We start from the raw sequence: 21,931 nt of genomic DNA on the forward strand, positions 1-21,931 counted from the left end.
TCACGGGTTTCAGTTTGGACAACTGACCATATGGCAGGCAGGGTTCTGAGCGTGAGAATGGCTGCTGATGAGGGGAGGCTATGGGCAGGACCTTCCATTCTGGCTGCAGCAGGATATAACTGGAATACACAGGTTCCGAGGTTACCAGGGTTCCCCCCAAACATGTCAAGAGTTTCTGTCTCTTTTGTTGCTTCTCAGAGGTCATAACTGAGCTCTAAGAGATGACAGTCCTACCTAAAAGCTTACAGAAAGGTGTCCTCAAACTACTGTCCTTGAGCCACTTGCATTAGAATCCCCTGGGGTGCATGCTAACATGCAAAGCCCTGGAGCCCCCTTCAGACCTTCTGCATTAGAATTTTTAATGGCCGTGGGGCCCAGGAATCTGTAGTTAAGCAAACTCTACAGATTACTCTTAAACTCTCTAATATTTGAGAAAACTAGCTTAAGCCAGGGGGTAAGAAAACCATCCTTGAGAGAGTTGGGAGAATGTCTTAGTGAGTTACAGAAGGTTCCTTCCTCATATTCTATCAACCCACATCCCCCCTCTGCTAATCCTGACTCCATCTGACACAGTTACCAAAATTCAAGAGGCTCTCAGTTCCTCTGTGTAAACTAAACTATAAGCCACAAATAAAGATAATTTCAAAATAGTTTTTGGTACCTTCCAGGCTGACAGATTTCCAGTGGGTTCCTTAGATACCAGGAATACTTTCTGCATCAATTTAGCCTTCCAAGACTGGCACTGAGGATGATAATCCTTCTCCCACGTGTCCCTGGGAGCCCAGGCCAGATACAATTTACCAGGCTAGATGGGCCATGGGGCTGGCCCAAGGGGGCAATAGCGATGGTTTATATGATGAATGGTAAGCATATGGATTGATTTAACTTCAAGATATGCATAGGTTTAAAAATTAAGGGGCAATGTGTTTAACTAACCATTTGGAAACCAGTCTGCGGTTCATGCCAAGCCCAGAGCGTGACCGGACTAGCTCCTCTCGCCACCAGCCCTGCCCTCATCTGTCAGGGCTTCTGGGCTAGAGCTGGGCTCTACCAGCTGTCCACCCCACGGTCCGGAGGTTAGAAGACTGCCTAATATGATGGGGAAAGGGGTGCTGCTATAGACTCATTGCTGGGACAAGTCCTCCCTGTCCATTCTCCCCTTCCCTCCACAGGCACATCTCCCTCTGCAAGCAGAAGGGAGCCCGGAGGGAAGGGGTCCTCAGCAGCAGCCAAGCTGGGGCCTGCTAGTGGCTGCCTGGCCTCCCTGCCTCTGGCCCCTCCCACCTCCCACCTTCTTGCTCCAGTATTCAAAAACAATCCATCCGTCTCTCTGTGTCTGTTCCTGAAAGAATGTGACGTGGTTAAAGCCTACAATTGCTTCCTATTACCTACAGGATAAATTCAAAATTCCTCAGCCTGGCCCTCAGAATCTTTCCCAATCTGGCTCCGCCCTGGTTTTCCAATCTATTTCTCTCTGTTTCCCTCTTCCACTTACGGTCCAGCACAGAGCTGAAACCTGTTTTCTTGCTTACTCAATTCACAGTGAGTCCTCCCCTGGACTCTGAGCTCTGCAAGTGCACATGTCACGGTTATTTTTCTCACCATTGTATTTCCTGCACCTAGCAACAGTGCCTGGCATAATATAAGTACTTAAAAACTAATTGTTGAAGAGCAAATCAATGTTATTACTATTAATAATAACAATAACAATCTTAAGGGACATAGTGAACTAATATATGTTCACTATGTGCCAAGGCACTCTGCAAAGTACTTTACATGGATTATTTATTTTTCACAACTTCTTATGAAGACTATTATCCCTGTTCTACAGAAGTGGAAGCTGAGGCTCAGAGAAGTTGAGTAACTTGCCCAAGGTCACACAGCTGTTAAGTATCAGAACCAGGATTTAAACCTGGGAGCCTGACTCCAGAACCCATGTTGCTAACCACTGGGTAGAATAAGTCAGTCGTAACAAGAACAGATGGTAGAATCTATGAGAAACTGGGTCTGAATAGAAGAGTTGCATGTAAAAATAGTAAAAGTAATAACTATCATTTATTTCATATTCATTCTACGACAGGCGTTATAACAAATGCATTTTCTCATCCACATCCTAACGACAACTCTATCAGATAGGGGTGTTCTCTATTTTACTAAGGAGACAACAGAGAGGCTAAGCAACTTGTCCAAGGTCATGTGCTTAATAGCAGTGGAGCCAGACTTTGGGTCTGTGACTCCAATGTCTGTAGGCTGAACCATGTTACCTCTTCTGGAAATTTCTATATTAATATTTCTTTGTGTTTATTAACTATTTGGGCATAAACAATTTTTTTCTTTCAGTCTTTTCACATCCATGATCTGGACAACTGTGCAAATGTATATGTAGACAATGAACAGAGATTGCATGTAGCTGTGATTCTGAACATGTCTACCCTCTCCTGTGCACGTGCCGTAGCTGTATTTGATAAGCATCATGTCTGTGTCAACCTCAATTTTAGGTTAAGTGGCTATGGTTTCACTGTATTTTATATACATTGGTAGGTTTGGGGGATAGATTTTCTAAATTCTCTATATCTATCTATCTATCTACTTTCCAAATCGTGTACACGATTGTGTGGCAATACTGAATACAGACGTGTTTCTCAGTTTCTAGAAACTATTTCTATGATTAGTGTATCTTTATATTCATGTCTACTCTAATGCATTGATTCAAGATTTATAATACTGGATATATTTATCAAAAGTCCCCTCATGAATTTCTGCCCAGTTATGCCTTTCAAATCTGTAAGCCACAGTCATACATGACTCCACACTCATCACTGTTCCCTTCCCAAGGTGTTTCAGACGCTCACATCACAACTGCATTTCTATATTGGTCCGTGCACCAATATTGATGTACATAAATGTGCATTTGTATACCTGTGTATCTTTCTGTCTATGGCCAGGATGGGGTGGAGGTGGGGGACTGTGGAAATGAGAGAATTATTAAATGCCAAGTAGATGTGCGATAAATTCCATTGATTTTATAAACTCCAACTTGTCTTCAGTCTCCTTCCATTCTTTATCCTGGGGGCATTGCAACAAAAACCTGTTTTAAATACCTTTACTCCCCCTCCCCAAAAAAGTGTCAATATTTTATTTGGATTTTTAACTTCGCTCCATAACAGTTGTTTGACCTCCTGACTCGTGCGAGTCACATAAATTCTGGGACTTTATTCAGGAGCCATGTTCCTGCTATTGAATAAGCAATTTGGGAGGGTGAATTAATGACTTGTGCTGTTGCTGGAAAGTCCCTGAAGAAATATTAAAATTGCTTGCAGACTGAATCGATACTCAGTGAACACCCAGCAAGAGGGCTTCAGCTCTGGAATGGCCACAGAAGGCAGTGCTTGGTGGAGGAAGGGGAGTTCCTGCACCCAGCTTGGTGAGCCCCCTCCCAGGCCACCCCCGCCTTGCCCTCTATCCCTGGAGCGCTGTCATTTTCAGTAATGGTGAAGTCTTACTAAACCCCAAGCAGGAAAGGGCTGATTTGTCCTGTCTCAGGAAGCAGGCTCAGGGGACAGTTTACTCTCTTACTAGCAATGAGAGCCCAGAGGCTTTACTGGAGGTGATGGTCTGGACACATCCACCTGCTGGAGAGATGGGATGGCGCTGCTGCTTTCTGGCAGGCTGCACTGTGCTGGGGACCAGGAGAGTGCTGGGTTTGGGGAGGCTGTGGCAGTGATCCTTTTCTGCTGGGTATGCAGGAGGGCTGGGTGTTGCACTGCTGGCTCCATCTCTGTGGATGTCTGACCAGTGTTTACTATCGCTCAGGTGGCCACATGATTTCAGCCTTTGGGCGTGGGTGTGCCTGTGGGATGGAACACTTGAATTGTGTTGTGTGGTACCATGTATTGCTAACACATTCCGGCAGCTGGCTTAAGGTCTGTTACCTGATGTTTTGTGGTATTGTATCAAGGTGACTGCACTTTGTGTAACACTGAGTTGGAGGAATTTGAGTATTGTTTGGTGGCAATGTCTGTGTTTCTGCTTTGAATTATTGTGTTCGTTGATCATATCAGCATCTTTTTTTTTCGTAATGTATGTCTCAGAGATTAGGTTAATGGGTGTCTCCTTGGTGATGTGGGTTGAGTAATGATGTTGGATCTGGGTGGTGGTGTATGATTCGGTAATTGCCTTCTTGATGTGGCTGTGTGAGAGAAGACCCATCCTTTAGCTTTTTTAGCTTACTCTGGCTTGGTCGTTTGCACTGCTTCTTTCCAGAAGGAGGATTCTAGAGATGGAGGACAAATCTCTCCTTAGTGACCATTCGCACAGTTCTATTGTTCTTGGAAGCAAGCTGCCCCTGCTCTACGGAACAGATCTGACCTTACCACAGTGACACAGGTTCTGGTGCCACCCTCCCTATATCTGCCTAATTTGGAGAGTTAAGCCCCAGGGCCAAACCCAGTGCCTGTCAAAAGTCTAGCTCCCTGGTGGGTCTACGGGAGAATGGATGGGACTAAACTCCCCAATCCCAATGGGAATAACATGAACTCTAGTTCTGAGAATCCCCAGTTCACTCTACTCTGTGACTCTGGCCATCAGCATCTTCTTCCTTCCCAGCATCCCCAGATGATGTGGCTCAGCTGTGGCTTGTACTCACAGGGCCACACACACACACACCAGGAAGAGTACAGAACCTCGTACTAGGCATGACTTTCTACTAGGTGCAGTGTCTCTGTTCTGAGCTTGTAAGTACACGTATAAATACATGTACTCCCTGGCATGAGACTTCAAAATATACAAAGTTGCTCAAGAGATCACACATGCCTGCACTTCCTTTGATCCAAAGTTGATATGAAGTATGGAGTAGTGGAAAAGCACATGGGTTTTAGAGCCAGTACTGCAGGAGTTCAAATACTAGTTGTGCTACTTAGCCTGTGACCTGAATGAGTTATTCAACTTCTCTGTACTCCAGTTACCTTATCTATAAACAATCCTATAAAGCCCTATGGGGTTGTTTATGAGGCTTAAATCAATTAATACACTTAACATGCTTATAACAGTTCCTACTGCAGTAAGCACTTGTTAGCTATTATTGTTATGAACATAAGGACTTACCAATTAAAGTGGCCATAAGATTGGCCTATGTGTGTGTATAACCACATGTGTTAATGTGAATAAAATCTATTTTATTCACATATACACGTGTTAATGTGAATAAAATCTACGATAAATCAAGTGGTGTGTGTGTATGTGTGTGATTTAAGCAGAGAAGTGCAAAAATTGCAGTCAGGTAGCATGAAGGCAGGGGGTAGTTTTCTCCTTGGGCTTCTGTCCATGTGGACAGTGCAGGGGGGTTGGGGGTTGATAAGAATCCACCACTACCCATCTCCATACAGAGGGCTATACCCAGCACTGTGGTAATGAATAGGCAGAAAGAAAGATGGTGGCCCTTATACTTTTGCAATTATAAAAAAAAAATATTTAAGAATGATTGAGCTCTCAGGATTCAAATTTAACTCATTAAAAACATTTACTTTCTAATTTTAAAAATCAGGACCTTTACCAGCTAATAGGTGTCAATGAGGAGTAACAGAATCTAGGCATTAAATTGAGAACTAAGGAAGAGATAAGAAAGGAATAGGAGTGAATGTTAAGGCATTTGGTGTGGACCTTACAGAAGTCCATTGGGCTGGACTTGGTTACCTAACTAGGCCCAAGGGGGAGGGAGAACTTGGGGCCTCAGCCTTATTCCACAGGCTTTCCCATAAAGATGGTGAACCAGAATATATTGTCAGTTTAGGAAACGTCCATTTTCATCTTTGCTCATGGGCACAGATTAAATAGGAGAATTCATAGAGCCCAGTTACTTTGAGTCATTACACTGAAGAAGTGAATTTTTCTCCTGAATTTTTAAAAAATCTTTTATCCTTTAGCAATGGAATAACTGCAATGACGATCAATCTCCTATGCTTCCCTGGAATATCCAGATATGCGGGGCCACGGTAGACAGATTTAGTTTGAATCTGTCAAATATTTGCTCTCTTCCTCCTCTCCTCTTTCTTCATCCTTTATCCTATCTCCATTTTCTCTCCTCTTTTCCCTTCCTCTTTCTGTTTACCTCCCTGTCCTCTCCCCTCTATGACATTTAAGCATCAGAAGAACACTTCAAACCCATCAAATAAGGATTTTTTTCCCATTACCATTTCATTTTATCTTTTAAAAAACTACAAAATGCAAAGCACCACAACCCATGAAAATGCCATGAAGCCCAGAAAATGCCAACCTTCAACTCCTCAAGCAATCATAGCCTTATCCCAGAGAAGGAGTGTGCGGTCATAAGAAGTATACACGCACACACGCACACACACACACACACACACAGGCTGGGCTCTCAAAAAAAGTGGACAAAGGGGGCAATTATCTAATTCTGTTCAATGGTCATATAACTGAGTAATAAAGGCTCCTTTTTTTTTTTCTGGAAGTACAAAGAGCAGGCCCCCTTCCTAAATCCAGCTGGGCTCACAGTGGACCATAATTCTCACTGGCATTCATGATACACAGTTCTGTTCACAGAGTATCCTTTTGGCTCCTCGAGCTTTTTTATTTAAAAGATTTCAGTGTTTATGCACGCACAAGCCAGAACTCACGTACACTGGCAGACACATAACTTGATTATTACTACCGCCATAATAATAACTAACATTTATTGAGCACTTGATATCTGCCAGGTTTATGCGGAATAACTCATTCAACCTTCATGAGAACCTATGACAGAGCTCTAGCTACATGATTATCCCCATATTAGATTAGAGTAAGGAAACTGAGGTCCAGAGAAGATATGAGATTTACCCACAACCACATAGCCAGTGAGTGGGGAAGCTAGATTCAAACTCTGGCAATCACTTCCCAGAGCCCACTTTCTTATGTTTTCTATGCCACACAGGTTTATGTTTGGCACATAGTAGGTGCTCAGCAAAGGTTTTCTGAATGGATGAATGAAAGAATAAATGAGGGACAGACCATATCTATTAAGAACACTGATATTTCCTTAAGATAGCAAAGTGGGTTCCCTTATGAAGCCAGGCCTATGGGATAGCTTAAGCTTTCTTTGGACAAAGTGATTTGCCCTCCCAACCAACTTTCTGGGGAAAGAGTCTATCAGCCATGCTTGCTCAGATACTAAGTGCTCCCAACCACCAGCTCTCCACTTGACTTTCAGGCCAAGCCCAGCCACCCTTCAAACCAGAAATGAGACCCAAATACATCAAAGATGCTTTCTAACCACAACATTTTGTTGCCTAGAATATTTCCCTCTGAAAACGGGTGTCTCCCAATGAAATGAAACACCAATGAAATGAAAACAGGAGTTGGTTTTGTGCCTGGATAAAAATTAAGAAATTCAATCAATAATGTGGACATCTCTAAATCCCCAGATATTTGGCATCATATTGATAATCTTTAGAGATGATTGACTGAAGGTTTGGGTTTTCATCCAGATGTTTGGGAGTTGCCACAGTCATTAACCTGCTTGTCAGCAAGTGCTCATGCATCTCCAAGAGACCTAAGTGAACACTAAAGAGGAAAAGAATAACCCAGAATAAAACAGACTAAAGAGGACAGGGGTAGCAGCTATTCGACAAAACTAGTCAAGCAGACTCTGTTCTGGGAATGGGTTGCTGCCTTGGAGATTCATTAGAACGTGGATCCAGCTCACAAGAGACTCATGTGCTCAAAGACCTTTAAAAACCGCATAAGGCTGTATCCTTGGCTGTCTACAGAACCCTGCCCCATCAGATTGCAGCGTGGCAGAGCTGTTGGACCAGTCCCAGCACCCGGCACAGACAGCTCACATTGTGGTCAATCCACCTTCATACCCACATGGCCTTACCCACTCTCCGGATGCCTCATGCCTGTGTGCGTAGTATGTCTACGCATTGTCAGTCCAAGCCATAGATTTTGCAAAGCTTGGCATAAATCTGGTTTGTGCCTTTGTCCATGTACCCCTGTTTGTGATTTAGTGCTCTGCCTTTTATCATCTCTCCTACCTCCATTTTCTTTCCCTCTCTACTTTTTAACGCTATTTACAACTTCCCTAGCCATAGTGCAGCACAGCGATCTTTCAGTGTCTCTACTGATAAACCCAAATGATTTTTCTTGCCCAGGTTTTCTCTCCACTCAGCTTAATTTACGTTTTGGTAAATAGGAACTTTAGATCGTTCCATTCAATAGCATTTAGAGTTACCACTTTTATCAGAGGGATCACGGCACTAAAGGACTCCCTGCAAGGGACATTTGTTTATTCTCATGAGCGATCGGCGCTCTCTACGTTCGAGAAGGCTGCGTGCGTGCGGGCGTGCATGCACAGCGTCCTCAGTTTGAGCATCTATGCTCCACTGCCCTGTGTCAATGCTGCTTGGCACTGGCAGGAAGAGCCCAGTGAAACCATTATGTGGCCAGCAGCCAACCCTCAAACTGCTGGAGATAAATCCAGGCCCTGGGTCCTCCGTGCTGATGACCACTCGGTTCTTTGAGGAGCAAGCCCACATATGCCTGGCAGGGCTGCTTCTCCAAACTCTCCCTCCTACGTCCACCCTTCTTCCCTGAACTGCAGGGGAGGCTTGTGATGACATTACTCACAAGCAAGGTCTGGGGTCCCTTCTCCTAGAGGTGGGAGTTGGAGGAGGAGGGTAGGAAGCCAGAACAATGTCTCTCTCTCTATTTCTGGGCCATCTATTGTCTTTTTCTACTTCTTTTCAATTCTTTCCACACCTTCTCCTCTATTTCTAACTCTATTTGACCTTGAACTCTGGCCTCTCCTTTCACACCAGAATGTGTCCCAAGGGGGACAGAACCTCCAAAGAAGCAGTTACCTGGCCTGACAGGCCTGGAGACCAGTAGCCAGGGGGCCAGCCCATCACTCCACTCCTGGAAATAAATCCCATTGTATTTGCATTTTAATTTTCCACATAAACAAAGGCCCAGAGTACTCGCTTGGGCAGCATCACTGGACGAATTTAATTAGAAATGAAAAGTTTATAGGGCCCTCTTTAATGCGATTAATGCTCAGTTAACATTTATCACATTCGTATGCTGGAATCGCCTTTTTAAAGCAGCCACTGGCCATGAAATGAATTTCTCTCAATTTTTTTTGTACCCAACCTGGGAGGTCATCTCCTGAGGAGTGCACTGCCCTCCCAGCTGTCTTCCTGAGGCCTCTTCCCCCACCCTCACTTCCCTTTAACTTGGCTTTGAAGAGACAAATGTGTGCTGGGATGGGAGGTCAGAGGGTGTGAGAGTGAGGGCGAACACTATTTCTAGGAGGGCTGTACCCTCTGCAAAGAGCTGAGTGGTGAGCCCAGCAGACTGGCTAAAAGACTTCAGAGTCTCTTCCCTAAAGAAAAAAAGACACCCCTCCCCCCACCTTCCCAACACACACAGCCAGTCCATTTCTGTGGCCAAAAACCAGGCTTCAGGGCTTCCCTGGTGGCGCAGTGGTTGAGAGTCTGCCTGCCAATGCAGGGGACATGGGTTCGAGCCCTGGTCTGGGAAGATCCCACATGCTGCGGAGCAACTGGGCCCGTGAGCCACAACTACTGAGCCTGCGCGTCTGGAGCCTGTGCACCGCGACAGTGAGAGGCCTGCGCACCGCGATGAAGGGTGGCCCCCCCCCCCGCCACAACTAGAGAAGGCCCTCGCACAGAAACGAAGACCCAACACAGCCAAAAGTAAATAAAATAAATTTAAAAAAAAACAAAAAAAACAGGCTTTAGCTGGGGCTGGTCGGTGTCAGCCACAGCTGGCTCTTGCTTCTCACCTTCTGTCTTTGGCCATCTCTTTTCTACTCTATTTTCTCCCTCATCCTGGGCTCTCTTAGACTTTCCTTCTCAGGCCCATGGTGACCAGGGAAAGCAGCCCAAGTCCCAAGTCTGGAGATACCTCCTTTTCTCTGGCTCTCCCAGTCCGTGGGAAGGCCGCCTGTCCTGGTGTCAGCTCCTCAGGGAAGCAGAGCGGCGTGGGGGGAACACAATACCTCTTTTGGTCCCTAGAGGAAGGATGGCCTTCCTTATCTTAAATTCTCTTCACTCTTCCTTAATTGGCCTCCTAACCCAAACCAGCTAACCTGAGTAATGATGAGGAGGAGAGAGAGTAAAGAAAGAATAAGGGATGTGGGGAGGGAGGGGAGGTATGCACTCTGCGGATGATAAGAGGAGATAAATAGCTTGACATTTGTCCCTACCTAAATGCACACTCCCTATGAGGACCTCAGCAGACACAAGCCAAGCAGCTGCTGCCAGTTTTCCTAGCAGCATGTCACACACATGCACCACTGTGGCATCGCACACAGCTCTACACCCTCGCCTCTAGCAGAGCAAGCGCACACGTGCCTGCACACAGACTAAACGAATTGGGACCCTCTGTGCACCTGACAGGACCCCCACTCACCCACCCATTGGGACACTGACCATCCATTCAACCTCAGGCTTTCCAGATAACATTTGCTAGCACCCCAAACAGGCGGGCCATCCCAGTGATGGCAGAGGCTTTCATCCTGGGACCAAAAGATGCCTTCAGCCCTCTGAATGGCAAACTACCAGTTTGCCGTTGTTCGCTGGACAAGACGGACGACTTTTAAGAGCTCCCTGTAATGCCAGGGCCATTTAGACAGCTTCCTAGGGCCTGAATGCCAGGCTCAGCCAGATACCATGAGCCCACACACTCTTCCCAAAACAGAGCCACACGGAGGCTCCACACACAGAGGCACCAACCCCTCTCGGTACCACACATAAGGGGCGGGCACCACCTTGTCCTCTAGAATTAGAACAAAAGGTCACAGGATAAAGGGCAGAATGAGGCCCTCCTCCCTGACCATCTCTGTGGCCTGTCAGGCTAGACGCTGTCCACGAGGCTCCTGGTTGCCTTTGGCTTCCTTCACCAGCCCAGCAAATACCCTGGGGCCACAAGGGAGCATGTGGACCAGGGGGAGCTGCCCCAGTGCTCACTCCCATTTGTTCAAGCTCCAGGGCCCCTGCTGCTCTCCCTTCTCGCCCTCCTGCCCTCTCCAAGTCTTGAGTCCTTCTATTTCCTGACCTGACTGTGTCTACAAAGTGGGTACAATTCCTCTTGCAGCCTGCTGCCCTCACAGCCCTTTCTCCTCCTCCTGCCAGGAGCTGCCAGGAGCCACCCGGCACGTCCTCTGGCTTCCTCTGTTTCTGGATGGCTGCAGAGGGAGCTCACTGCAGAGGAGTGCATGGCAGGCTGAAGGCAGGCAGAGGAGGAAGTCCAGAGCAAAGTGGCCAGAGGCTCCTGGGTGGAGGGGGCTCTAACCTGGAACACCCAGGAAGCGGGGCCCTCCCTCCCTTCCTCTTGGCCTCTCTCCCACTCTCCATTCTGCCAGGCACCAGGCTTGAGCGACTGCACTGCAGCAGCGCCACATCCACTGCCAGCCTGCCTTGCGGTGCGCTGCCTGGTACGGGTGACCGTGAGCTCCAGGTCTTGCGACTTGACCTCCCATGCCACTTCCTTCGCTCTGCCACCTTTCTCCTCCCTGGCTGGCCTACCCTTTTCTCCTTAATAACCTTCCGAGAGGCAGCCCCACCAGCCTGCTCTACCAGCCGCCCAGAGCTCTGGCTCCCTGCAACCTTTTCACAAGCTTCGTTCCCAGGCAAGCCCGTCCCAGCTCCCAGGCCTCTGCCTTTCACCTCTCAGCCTCATCACCTCCTTCCCCACTCTTCCTCCTCATCCTTACTTTTGTCCTTCCCTTTCCGTGTGCATCTCCCCCTCCCCTCCTCTAGCTGTGGGGAGTTACACCTCACCCCCACTTCCCTTCCTCGGGGGCTTCTGGACTCAGGGCCTCCGGAAATGTCACATCCCCTGTACCTGCACTGAGATTACTGCTCTGGTCTGAAGCAGAGAGATAAGTTATGGGCAGTTACACAGACCAGGGGCTGCAGACCGCTGGCCCATGAACTGAATCAGGCCCGGAGATGTGTTTTATTTAACCAGCACAGAGTCTTAAAAAACGAAATCTCAGTGCCTCTAGGCTGGGCCTGCGCACTCCAGCTCCTGTTTGTTCAGTTCTCACCACCTCTGTCTCAGCATCGTAGGTTCTCCTGCTGACCTTCCCCGCCGGGGTCCTGGAGGCCTCTGTGCTCACGACCCCTGCAGCCACACGGCAGCTCCACTAACACATTCTCGCCAGTCTGGACTTTGGGGCACTACTTTCCTCCTACAGCCTACAACAAACCCGAACCTCTCTAGAATGCCAACGACTCTGCCTCTCTCTCTCTCACATGAAAAACACAAAATATCTTCTTATCATATTATCTCTCAAAAACTGAAAGAAAGAGTCCAGTTATTTTTGTGGTTGGTGAGGATGAGCTACACGAGGAGCCTGGCTCCATGGCCTCTCCCATCTCCCTCCTACATGACTTCCCCTCCTACCTGAGAGGTCCCAGGTCTACACAGGGCCTTGCTTCTTCTTTTCCAGTCCCAGGTCATCCTCTTCTGGTTTCCTACACCCTCAACAGCTCCCCTATGCCCAGCCCTCCCCAGGAGACCGCAGGCATCTGCCTCTGCCATCATGCTCTACTTGGTCTGGTGTCCAAGCCTTCTCTCGTTCCCAGTTATGTGTTCCTTGAACCCAGCTTCTTCCTTATTTCCCTGGCACCTGGATTACTGGGGAAGGATTTGGAGGCTGCGCCTGGGGCCATTGGGAGAGCTCTGACAATGACCGTGTCCCATTGCTGCTGACATGCCTCCTGCTGGGGGACCCGCAGGTCCCTTGGTGGGCCACTGCACCGTAACTCTGCAGGAAGGGGGTGCACCAGGAAGGGCATCTTCTTGGCTGCTTATGCAGTTGGTCCCTAACTAGTTCTGCCAACGGGGCTGGGACTCAAGTGTCGAACTGAAGATGGACAGTGGATCACACAGCTGTCTATCACAAAGGCGGCATCGCTGCAGCAAAGCCCCTCTTACTGGGGCCTAACTAGACTATGGAGTGTTACAGTGCAAATAAAAATTGAAGAAAAATTTGGCCCCAATTTTCCCAAATTATGAAATGAGAAATCTTCAACCCAGCCCTATTATTGCTGCCCAAGGGTCCAATGACTGCCTCACTGATTGACCTGATGGTCCCAAGGACAAGGTGTCCAGCCTTTGTCTGTGACTGCAGGTCTTCCTCTTTTTCCTCCTCTTGGCCTCAGAGCCCATTTACCTAAGAGCAGACACAGGTAGGCACAAACACACACAAATCCACACACCCTGAAGATATCAATCTCTGTGCCCACAAACCATCATGAATACATTCAAGCTGCACCTTTAGAGCACCAAAACAAATAACTTGCTCAACAGGAGAAAAACATTTCAACCCAGTAGTTTAGTGGTAGACAGATAAACCCACAGCGATGTAATTTTCCACCCGTTTAATATTTTACTTGTTATTAGGGCATTGGTTGTGAGACACTGTTTCCCACTCCTCAGATTTATCAGGGGCCCTTCTCTCTTCTCTAGCCTCACCCACATGGCTGGGTGAACAGCACTGGGCATAGCTTCCCCTGCCTGAACCTGAACTCTGAATGCAAGAAACTTGCCCTGCGAGAATCTGACCTGGGGGTGGGGGTGCTGAGATGAAACAGCAGGGATTCAGAGAAGTGGCAGGCCACGTTCACACCCTTTACTGCATTCTTTTAAAGAACAGGAAGTGAGAAAGGAATTCTTTCCAGCATACAGTTTCCTCTTAATATAAGAATTCCAACTCCAGGCAGCAACAAGGAAGGGCCAAGGACGGACCTGAACTTTAAGAGGCAAAGTTGCAGAGTAGCTGGAGCTGAAGATCTAGGGAGTTGGGGGCAGACAATGGAGCCCCTGGTTTAAGGCGCTCCTTTGTGGGCTCAGAGGGAGCCCCCTTTTCAGCGTGCAGGCTCTGGTGTAGGGGGGTTTGGTTCATCTTCTGCACCAGTTACTACTATCGCTATTCTTTCTATGAAAGCATAATATTCTTGTCCACAACACACACCCTCACATATACAACCACACTATCCCGTAGGTACTGGAACAAGCCCACTTCCCAACTGCTCCCTACCACCCCAACTTCCAACGGTGCCTCTGGTTCCCTGGATCTACTTTGCACAATAATTCCCACCTTGTGCCTATATGCACACAAAGCCATTGCCCCATCTCCCCCCCTCCCCAATATTCTCTTCTCCAGGCACCCCGTTTCCCTTCTCTAGGGGCTGCTCCTGCCTGGCCCCATCTCCACTTGGTTAATTCCCCCCGTGGCCCCTGTATTGAACTGTTGTGTTGTCCATTTCCCTGTGACAAGAGCTCTGGTTACAGAGTTATTGATTGGTTTTCATGCAGACAAATGGGCCCTTCCCGAGCTCCCATCGAAATCCCTGGCTGTATGGGCTGATTGTTGCCTCTCGGGGTGTAGGATTGCACTGGAGACCACCCTCCACGCAACCTCCTTTGCCCAGACTGTGGACGGTAATAAATGGAGGCAGCCTGAGCGATAATAAAAGCAATTGAGTAGGTTACCTGTGCAGATACAAGATTTATGCCTCTTCATATTTGATGTGATTGTTTTATTGAGTTCTCAGAATAGTTGGACACTATTTAGGGTTTTCCCCTCTCGTTTCCTCTTTGCAACACCCTCCAAAACCCACCTGGAACTTTCGTTAGGGACAACCCCTCCTGCCTTCCTCTTTCCTAGAGTTGCCAGTGGAGGTAAGAACTCAGAGCAACCAGCCATTGCTCTCACCTGAAAGCCATTTTGTGGCCTGCCCACCCACTCGGAGCCTGCCCGCAGGGAAACAGACCAATACAATTGTTGGCCAAGAAGTCTAAAATAACTAAGGGAACAAAAATGGCTTTTCAGGGGGACAACTCCAGCTCATTTTAAGAAATAAGAAGGCCAGCCGTCATGACTATTTCACACATTATTCTAACGATGGGTGGCCTCAGCAGCAGGAGATGCTCTCTGGGGAAGGACAGGTGAGCAAGGCTTTTCAGACAGAAACTGGCATGTCTGTCCACGATAGTTGGTCCGATCCAGTAGGCCCAGGGCCACAGAAAGCAAGTTCTCTATCCTTACTTTTTCCTTTCCTCTATGGGGAGAAGTCTTCTTCTTAACCCAACAACTTGCCTTGGCTCTTTGCCACTAGACCAACAGCCCTGACCACCAAACAACTGCAAGGGTATGGAGATGGGCAGGCAATGCTGCCTCTCTGGCCCAGCTTTGTGCCAAGCCAGGTCCAAGAGTCAAATGTGCAATGTTCTAGAACCTGTGTCTGAGAAAGAGACACAGACCCCCGCCCTGAACATGTCTTCAGCATTCCCTTGGCTGGGATGAGTGGCTCCCAGCTTACTTGGAAAGGCCTTTGAATGAACAGCTAGGCCACTGTCACCCCAGTGCCAGATTTCCAACGAAGACCTGCAGATGACACTAGACGGAACTGTTTAACAGCCCTGGGGCTGGCGCCTTCTTGAAGCCAGTGCTGCCACTGCTAGGAGAGTAAATATGCTCACTTAGAGCCCAACAGGCTAAGAGAGAGTGTGGGTAGCAGGTGATGGGGGGGGAAATTGACTCTGGGAGGGCCCACTCCAAGGATCTAGGAGCTGAGAGTGCCTTGATCCCAAAGAGTATAGAGCAGGCTGAAAAAGTTAAGAGAGCGAGGGCCTCCTTGTCAGCTCAGTCCAAGACAGTGCCCTCAGGGGATCTTCAGTAACCCTAGACTCTATCTGGAGTTCGCGCCTGTGCCTTCAAAGGAGCTATATTCCCTACTCAGAGCAACAGCCAAACCTGAAGACTCTGGCATATAATCAGGAAAATCCTTCCTGCCCAGCCAATTGCTCAGCAACGTAACTAGGTGGCTGTTTCCCTTTCAGCAGCTTGGATCTCCCTCCGTCTCCTCCCCACTCCAGGCCATTTCCCACACCAGGTTTCAATCTCAAGTCACCTGTTTATAAACACCCGCCCTCTGCAGCAGTGGTGTACAAGCTGAAGAGCTGGCAACTCCACGCTCAGCGATCGGTAACCCAATATTGAGAGTTATTCAAATAAATTCCACATGCTAAGCAATCTAGTCAACCCTCCGGATTTTTGACGGTGGTCTCTGGGGGTGAGGGTGAGGTTGGGAGGCCTCTCTGACCTACTCCATTGGCTCAGAGAGGTATTTCTATGAGGATCTGCCAATGGAGAATGGGGGCTGGATCTCCAAGCCTTTATCGCGACAGGATCAGAAAAAGACCAAACCATTTTTAAAGCACGAAAAGCAATTTAGTTTATAACCATAACAGTATATTTCAAGTGTGGCAACAGCATCTGTTTTGGGGAGAAGATGAAAACCCTCATGATTTGGCTCAGGTGGATAAGCATGTGTGGATTTCCTTTCTTGCCAACAGCCAGCACAGGCACATTCTTACCATGAGGGTTATAAAGTACCCAACACAAGTGGGCACCTCACCAACAGTAAAGCACTAAACTCAAGAACCACCCGGTCCCCAATGCGTCACACTTTCTACACAGAGGAAAATCTGTAGGCTCTTCCTACAGCAAGTGAGATTTCACAAAGTTCCTGGCGTCAGCAGCGCCAGCAGAAATCCCGCTTTTAGCAGGTTTTAGGGTTGAAGTAACGCATCTCAGATAAACCCTCCCCTTCAGAGCAAAGCACCTAGAGGGATGACGCTAAGGGCATGGGCCCAGATGCACCCCTCCAGTCCTGACTCGGCAGCACACTGGGAAGCCCCCAGAATTCTTTCCAAAGTATGAGTCACGGTAGAATTCTGTCCCAAAGCAAAACCAAGAATACCCTGACTGTGCCTTGTTGACAAAGCCAGCCAGGAAGCCTAGCTGCAGACCCAGGGCTGGCTGCCCATGCTGCCGGTGGCTTCCCCGTTCTTCTCCTCCCACTCCCTTGCCATCTCCAGCAACACCTGTCCACAGATGGCTATTTTCCCACACCCAAAGGTAGCCTCCGTGCCCCTCAGGTGATAGGGCTCCGTGTTGAGAAAATTCTGCTGCTGTCAGAGCTGTCAAGCTGAAGCCGTTCTTTCTCCCACTCTCATCCCACTAGCAGCTCACTCTTCTACTTTCTCCCAGTTCTGGTGACTGCACCTCAAGGCCTCTGGAGCTTGATCCTGGGGTCACATGTCCCCTGCTCTCCGCGGCTTTTCAGGATGAGAGTATTCCCAAATTTTGTATAAGCCAGCTTCCCAAAACATCTCGGCCAGTGAGGGGGTATATGTTGGGGAGAGGGGGGAGAAGGGGTGCTAGACAGGGTGCTAGGCAAGAGGTGCTGCCACCACACCTGCCTTGATTGCTCCAATCCTCCACACATCAAGAGAAGCACATTGCCTTGACGGAACATATCTTGGGTTCCTCCCCCGGCTTGCAAATCCTATCACAACAACAAGATTTCTACCAAATGTTCTCCAGAACACCAGCACCCAGTCCCAGCAACATTGCTCCTCAGCAGGGCTGCTCTCCTCCCAAGACCTCGGTTCCAACTCACTCCCAAGACCAGTAGCCAGCCTAGAGGCTGAGAGGAGACAATGCTTCCTCCCCTTCGCATCCCTCACCGCCACTCCTGCCCCAGCCCCAAAGCTTCCCCAGCCTCCTCCTCTGGCTTTTAAATGCAAAAGACTCATTCCTCTCCCAAACCACCAGGAGAATTTCTCCAGCTCCTTTGGAAGGTATCTGAATGTCAAACCGCTATGCTCTCAATACCTAGCTGAGCCAGGCCCAGGGAGCTGGAGAATTTTCGGAGGGTGTATAATTAGCTGATCAGTATTATGTTACCCTGTTCATAACTGAATAACCATTTTAATACAGATGGCACACACTGGGATAATTTCTGGGGTCGCCTCGCAGTACGTTACAGCACGAGTGTGGCAGAGGGAATCTTCTTTAGCCAAGGTACATTCTACCAGTTAATTTTACCTGCTGTTTTCAGGATGATTTGGGATAATTCCATTTCATTTGCAAAATATTTTTTAAAAAAAACCCTTGATACGTAATGCCAGTTTCAGAAAAAGGCACCAGCTGAATAATTAGTTGTCCTGATAATGAGCCTATGAAGAGTGTAAAGAAAAACAAGGGTATGAAACCCTCAGCCTTCTTCTCGTTTGGGGTGTTGCCCTACAATGCGCGGGGCGGGGGTAGAAAAGCTGGCCAAGGCTGTCTGGAATTTGCACAGGGTCTCCGCTGACATCAGGTTGTACAGTTCTGTGATGGGAAAGCCATCTTGGGTTCCCATGTCCAAGTGCTCTTGTTATATGCTGTACCTGCCACATGTGTACACTGGCCGGGGGTGGGGGGTACATACATGGAGTGTGCACGGGTCGCAGAGAGCACACTGGAGTGGCTCGGAGATTGGGAGACTGACTATCTTGTGCTACTATATGTGGAGCTGAATCCAGCCTGAGTTGTCCCCCTGTGCCTGAGCTGTCATCAGTGCAGGCTTAGGCCTGGACATAGGTACTCTAGGTGGCTAGAGGCATCTCCTAAGGTTCAGTCTCAGGGTCCAGAGTTCTCCCTCCTGACCTGGCATCCCACTCCTGGTCTAGCTCCTCTACTCCCTGCCAATGGCTGGCTGGTGGTTGGCGTTTGCTCTGCAGGCCTGGATACTGGTGGTAATAGGCCGGAAATTTGTGAGGAGCTGGCTAGCAAGGCCTGGGCTCCCGGGAGGCCAGCTTTGTGGGAGTCAGCAGGGATGGCGGGGGAGCCAGGACAGGCGGCTGCCCCTGCCGAAGGGAGCATGCCTTTAGAAAGGGAAGTCTGTTTGGAGGCGATGAATACACACTGGTCATTTTAAAGGCTTCGGTTGTGGGCTGTGATTGTCTCTAGATACCGAGGCGCGTAATCTTGGAGTCTTAATTACCACAAACACTTGGATTCATTTCCAGGACGCCAGCGGGAGAAGCCTGGCAGGGAATACCCAGCCCTGAGCTGGAGACAGCCTTGTCTGTCTGTCTATCTCTCTGCCTCCCAGGTCCCCTCTCCCTGCCCAAAGGACCTGGGAGCTGGGAGCAGGAGCAAGGGCAGGCAGAGGCCGAAGAAAGAACCGAGACCGGTGCTGGGGGAAGCCCTGGTTGGCAGGAGCTGGGAGCTGGAGCCCCACCCTGCAGCCCGGCGTGGCTTGCTCACCTGTTGATGGAAGAGACGCTGGGCACTGTGTCATTGTCACAGATGCCCTCCGCCAGGAGCCGGTCCCGGATCTCCCAGGCGAACATAGTCGGATTCTGTCGCTTGTATTCAGCAATCTTGTCCACAACTTTGGGTGTTGCCACTTTGGGCTTGGAGCCGCCGATCACTCCGGGCTTGATGCTGCCGGTCTCGTAGTACCTGCGCCGGGAAGACCGGCAGGGTCAGCGAGAAGCGGGTGGTGGCAGGGACAGGGGGCTGCAGGCGCCGGAGCTGCTGAGCCACTCTCCTGCCTGAGGCAGTGGCACGGAGGGAAAAGGCCCAGAGTGTCTGAACCGGCTTCCAGAGTCCACTTGGCTAGGGCAGGGACACAGTGGAGGATGAGGGGAGGGACACCAGGGACGCTCCCTCCCTGGAGGTGGCCATACCAAAGGCTGCACGCACAGCAGCTGGAATCCATGCCCCTGGGAGTGGAAGCCCGGCCCCTCATTTGGGAAGAGCAGGAGGAACAGCACTTGGAGGCCTCCAGACCTTTCCCACAGAGCACAGGGACCCTATGGGAACCAGGACCAACCTTCTACCTCCTCAAGCTGATTTTTCTCTTCTCGGGGACCCATTTTTACCTTCTACCCTATTCCTCCAACCCTCCCTTCCAAAGGGAAGAGCTGTCCTTCCGTTTCTGAAGACTGGAATCAGGCTATCTCCCAGGAGCGGGGCAGGTGCTGGATGGCCCTGCTCCACCCTCGCTTCTGGGGCCACAGTCACCACCTGAGTGCCCTCTCCAAAAGGAGCAGCTCTCCAGATAGCCCCAGTCAGGGACCTCCCTCTCCCACTGGCGACCTCGACTTTTAGCCAAGCCCTCGGCTGGAGACCCAGGGCTATCCAAACGGGGAAGGAGACAGGGCATCTCCCAGGGGCAGCTCCGAGGCTCTCACCTGCCCAGGATTTTGCTGACACAGCCGTGGCTGACCCGCAGCTGCCGGGAGATGTCGCAGGGCCGCACACCCTGGTGGGCCAGCTCCACGATGCGCTGCCTCACCACGTCGGGCAGGGGCCTGCCATTCACAAACACCCCCCCAAGCTGGTTCACACCCCCGTGCCCTGCTGGGGAGAGACAAGAAAAAAAAACAACACCCCACACACAGCAGGGACCGGCCATTAGTCAGGGTCCGCGACCCAGGACGTGCAAAGGGAGCAGGCAGGGCGGAAGGGCATGTTCCCGGACTCGCGGGAGAACGAAGGCCGCCGACCACAATGCAGAGGATTAGGGACTGGAATCTGCGGAGCTGCAGAAACGCGGAAGCGCAGATGCTGGGCGGAGGGCAGGGAAAGAACGCGGCTCTAAGACCGGTGCGACGCCAGGGAGAAAGTGAGGGAAGGAATGGGGAAGCGGGGCGAGAGGGAAAAAAAGGGAAGAGGGGGAGAAAAACAGCACAGTGGGAATTAATGCCAGCAGGAAAGAATGTAGAGAAGAATGGACAGGAAGGGCCGGGCAGAGGACGGAACCCAGAGCGGTGCGGAATCCCGCCTGAGCCGCAGGCAAGAGGGAGTTGTAGGAGCCTGCTTGGAGGCGGATGATTCTGGGGTGTTTGGTCCGGCTGACTCTGTACGTAAGGACTCCAAGCACAGAGAGGGCCTAAGTCCCTGACATCCCCCCCTTTTGCTCCCTACCTCTTTCCTTGTATTTATTTTTAATTGGAGTTAGAGTTTTCCTGCCTCTTTCCGTGTTTTTGTTTTGTTTTCTGATGGGGAGCTTTTCTTTCCTTTATGTTTTCTATCTTTAGATATTTGGGGAGCCATATTTCCCCTTCGCCTCTGTAGTGTTTAAAGTTCAAAGAAAGCCAACTGGAGGAGGAAAGGCTGAAGAGGCAGGGGCCCAGAATCTGCTGCGCTCGGAGATGGGGAGGCAGTGGAGAGCTGCAAGGTGCCGGGGTAGCAGCCACAGAACGCAGGCTGCTTGGGTTCGTTCGCCTGCCGCGCTGCGCTAGGCTTCTGGCCCACGGCCTTGCTCAGGACGCACGGTACAGGTCGCCCAGGCAGGCTGAAGGCGCACGGGGCACCCTGTGCAGCCAGCCCGAGCCAGCCCGTGTCCATCTGACCTTTTAGACCTCCGCAGCCACTCAGGAAACCGGGCAGCAACGGCGTTTGCTCTCTTGGGCAAGAGGAGGGTGCTGGTTCTCCAACCTGACTCCAGCGCAGGCTCCCAACCTCGGAGCCGAGGTGGTCTACGGATGCCAGGCCTGAGGACGCTGCCTGGCGCCCCATTCTCCCTGGCTGACAGCAGTCTAGAAATCCTGCACCCAAAGCTATCAACCCGCAGCCGCAGTTACTGAGCAATCCAACCGCAGAGAGTTCTAGCGGCAGAGTCCGACCTGACCGGGCCAGCAACCTGCAGTCCCTGTCCTGCTAGCCTCAGGCGACTTTCGGAGAAAGCGGGGACATCTGCACCCGACTCGCTTCTCTCCGGTTCCCTTCTGGGGGACCGAGAATAGGGGCCGGCGAAACCCCTGGGGAGAGGCCTCTGATCTACAGGCTGGGGGAGGCCGGAGCCTCTTATTCTACCCCTCATCCATGCTAGGCTCCCTACCTCTAGCCCCGCTCCTCACCCCTCCCCTCCCTCCAAACCCGACCATCAATAATTTAGGCCCCGGGAGAACTCGCGTTACCGGTATGAAAAGGCGGCAGCTGCGGGCAGATTAAAGATGAATAATTCAGCCTCCCCGGGCTCCGGGCCCGGCCCCTCGACCCCAATCTAAGGGGTGGGTAAGGGAAGGGGGCACGGCGGGAGTCCAGGGCTGGGGC

The 21,931-nt window shown here is 50.1% G+C and overlaps 1 protein-coding gene across 14 annotated transcripts in view; it reads right to left on the minus strand.

Annotated features, from left to right (window-relative positions):
- Positions 1 to 21,931, minus strand: part of PAX2 (paired box 2) — a 94,509-nt gene that overhangs the window by 55,811 nt on the left and 16,767 nt on the right. For 10 of the 14 annotated variants that reach the window (XM_082425217.1, XM_082425221.1, XM_082425220.1 and 7 more), the window contains 2 exons: positions 20,065 to 20,233; positions 19,133 to 19,330 (listed from right to left, as the gene is read on the minus strand). In XM_082425217.1, the coding sequence (XP_082281343.1) occupies positions 19,133 to 19,330; positions 20,065 to 20,233 (367 nt within the window). The remainder of the gene's footprint in view (positions 1 to 19,132; positions 19,331 to 20,064; positions 20,234 to 21,931) is intronic. The other 4 variants (XM_082425218.1, XM_082425222.1, XM_082425224.1 and 1 more) reach the window with 1 other exon arrangement.

The sequence above is a fragment of the Balaenoptera physalus genome, assembly GCF_965194825.1.
Source record: "Balaenoptera physalus genome assembly, chromosome: 14".
Classification (NCBI taxonomy): Eukaryota; Metazoa; Chordata; class Mammalia; order Artiodactyla; family Balaenopteridae; genus Balaenoptera; species Balaenoptera physalus.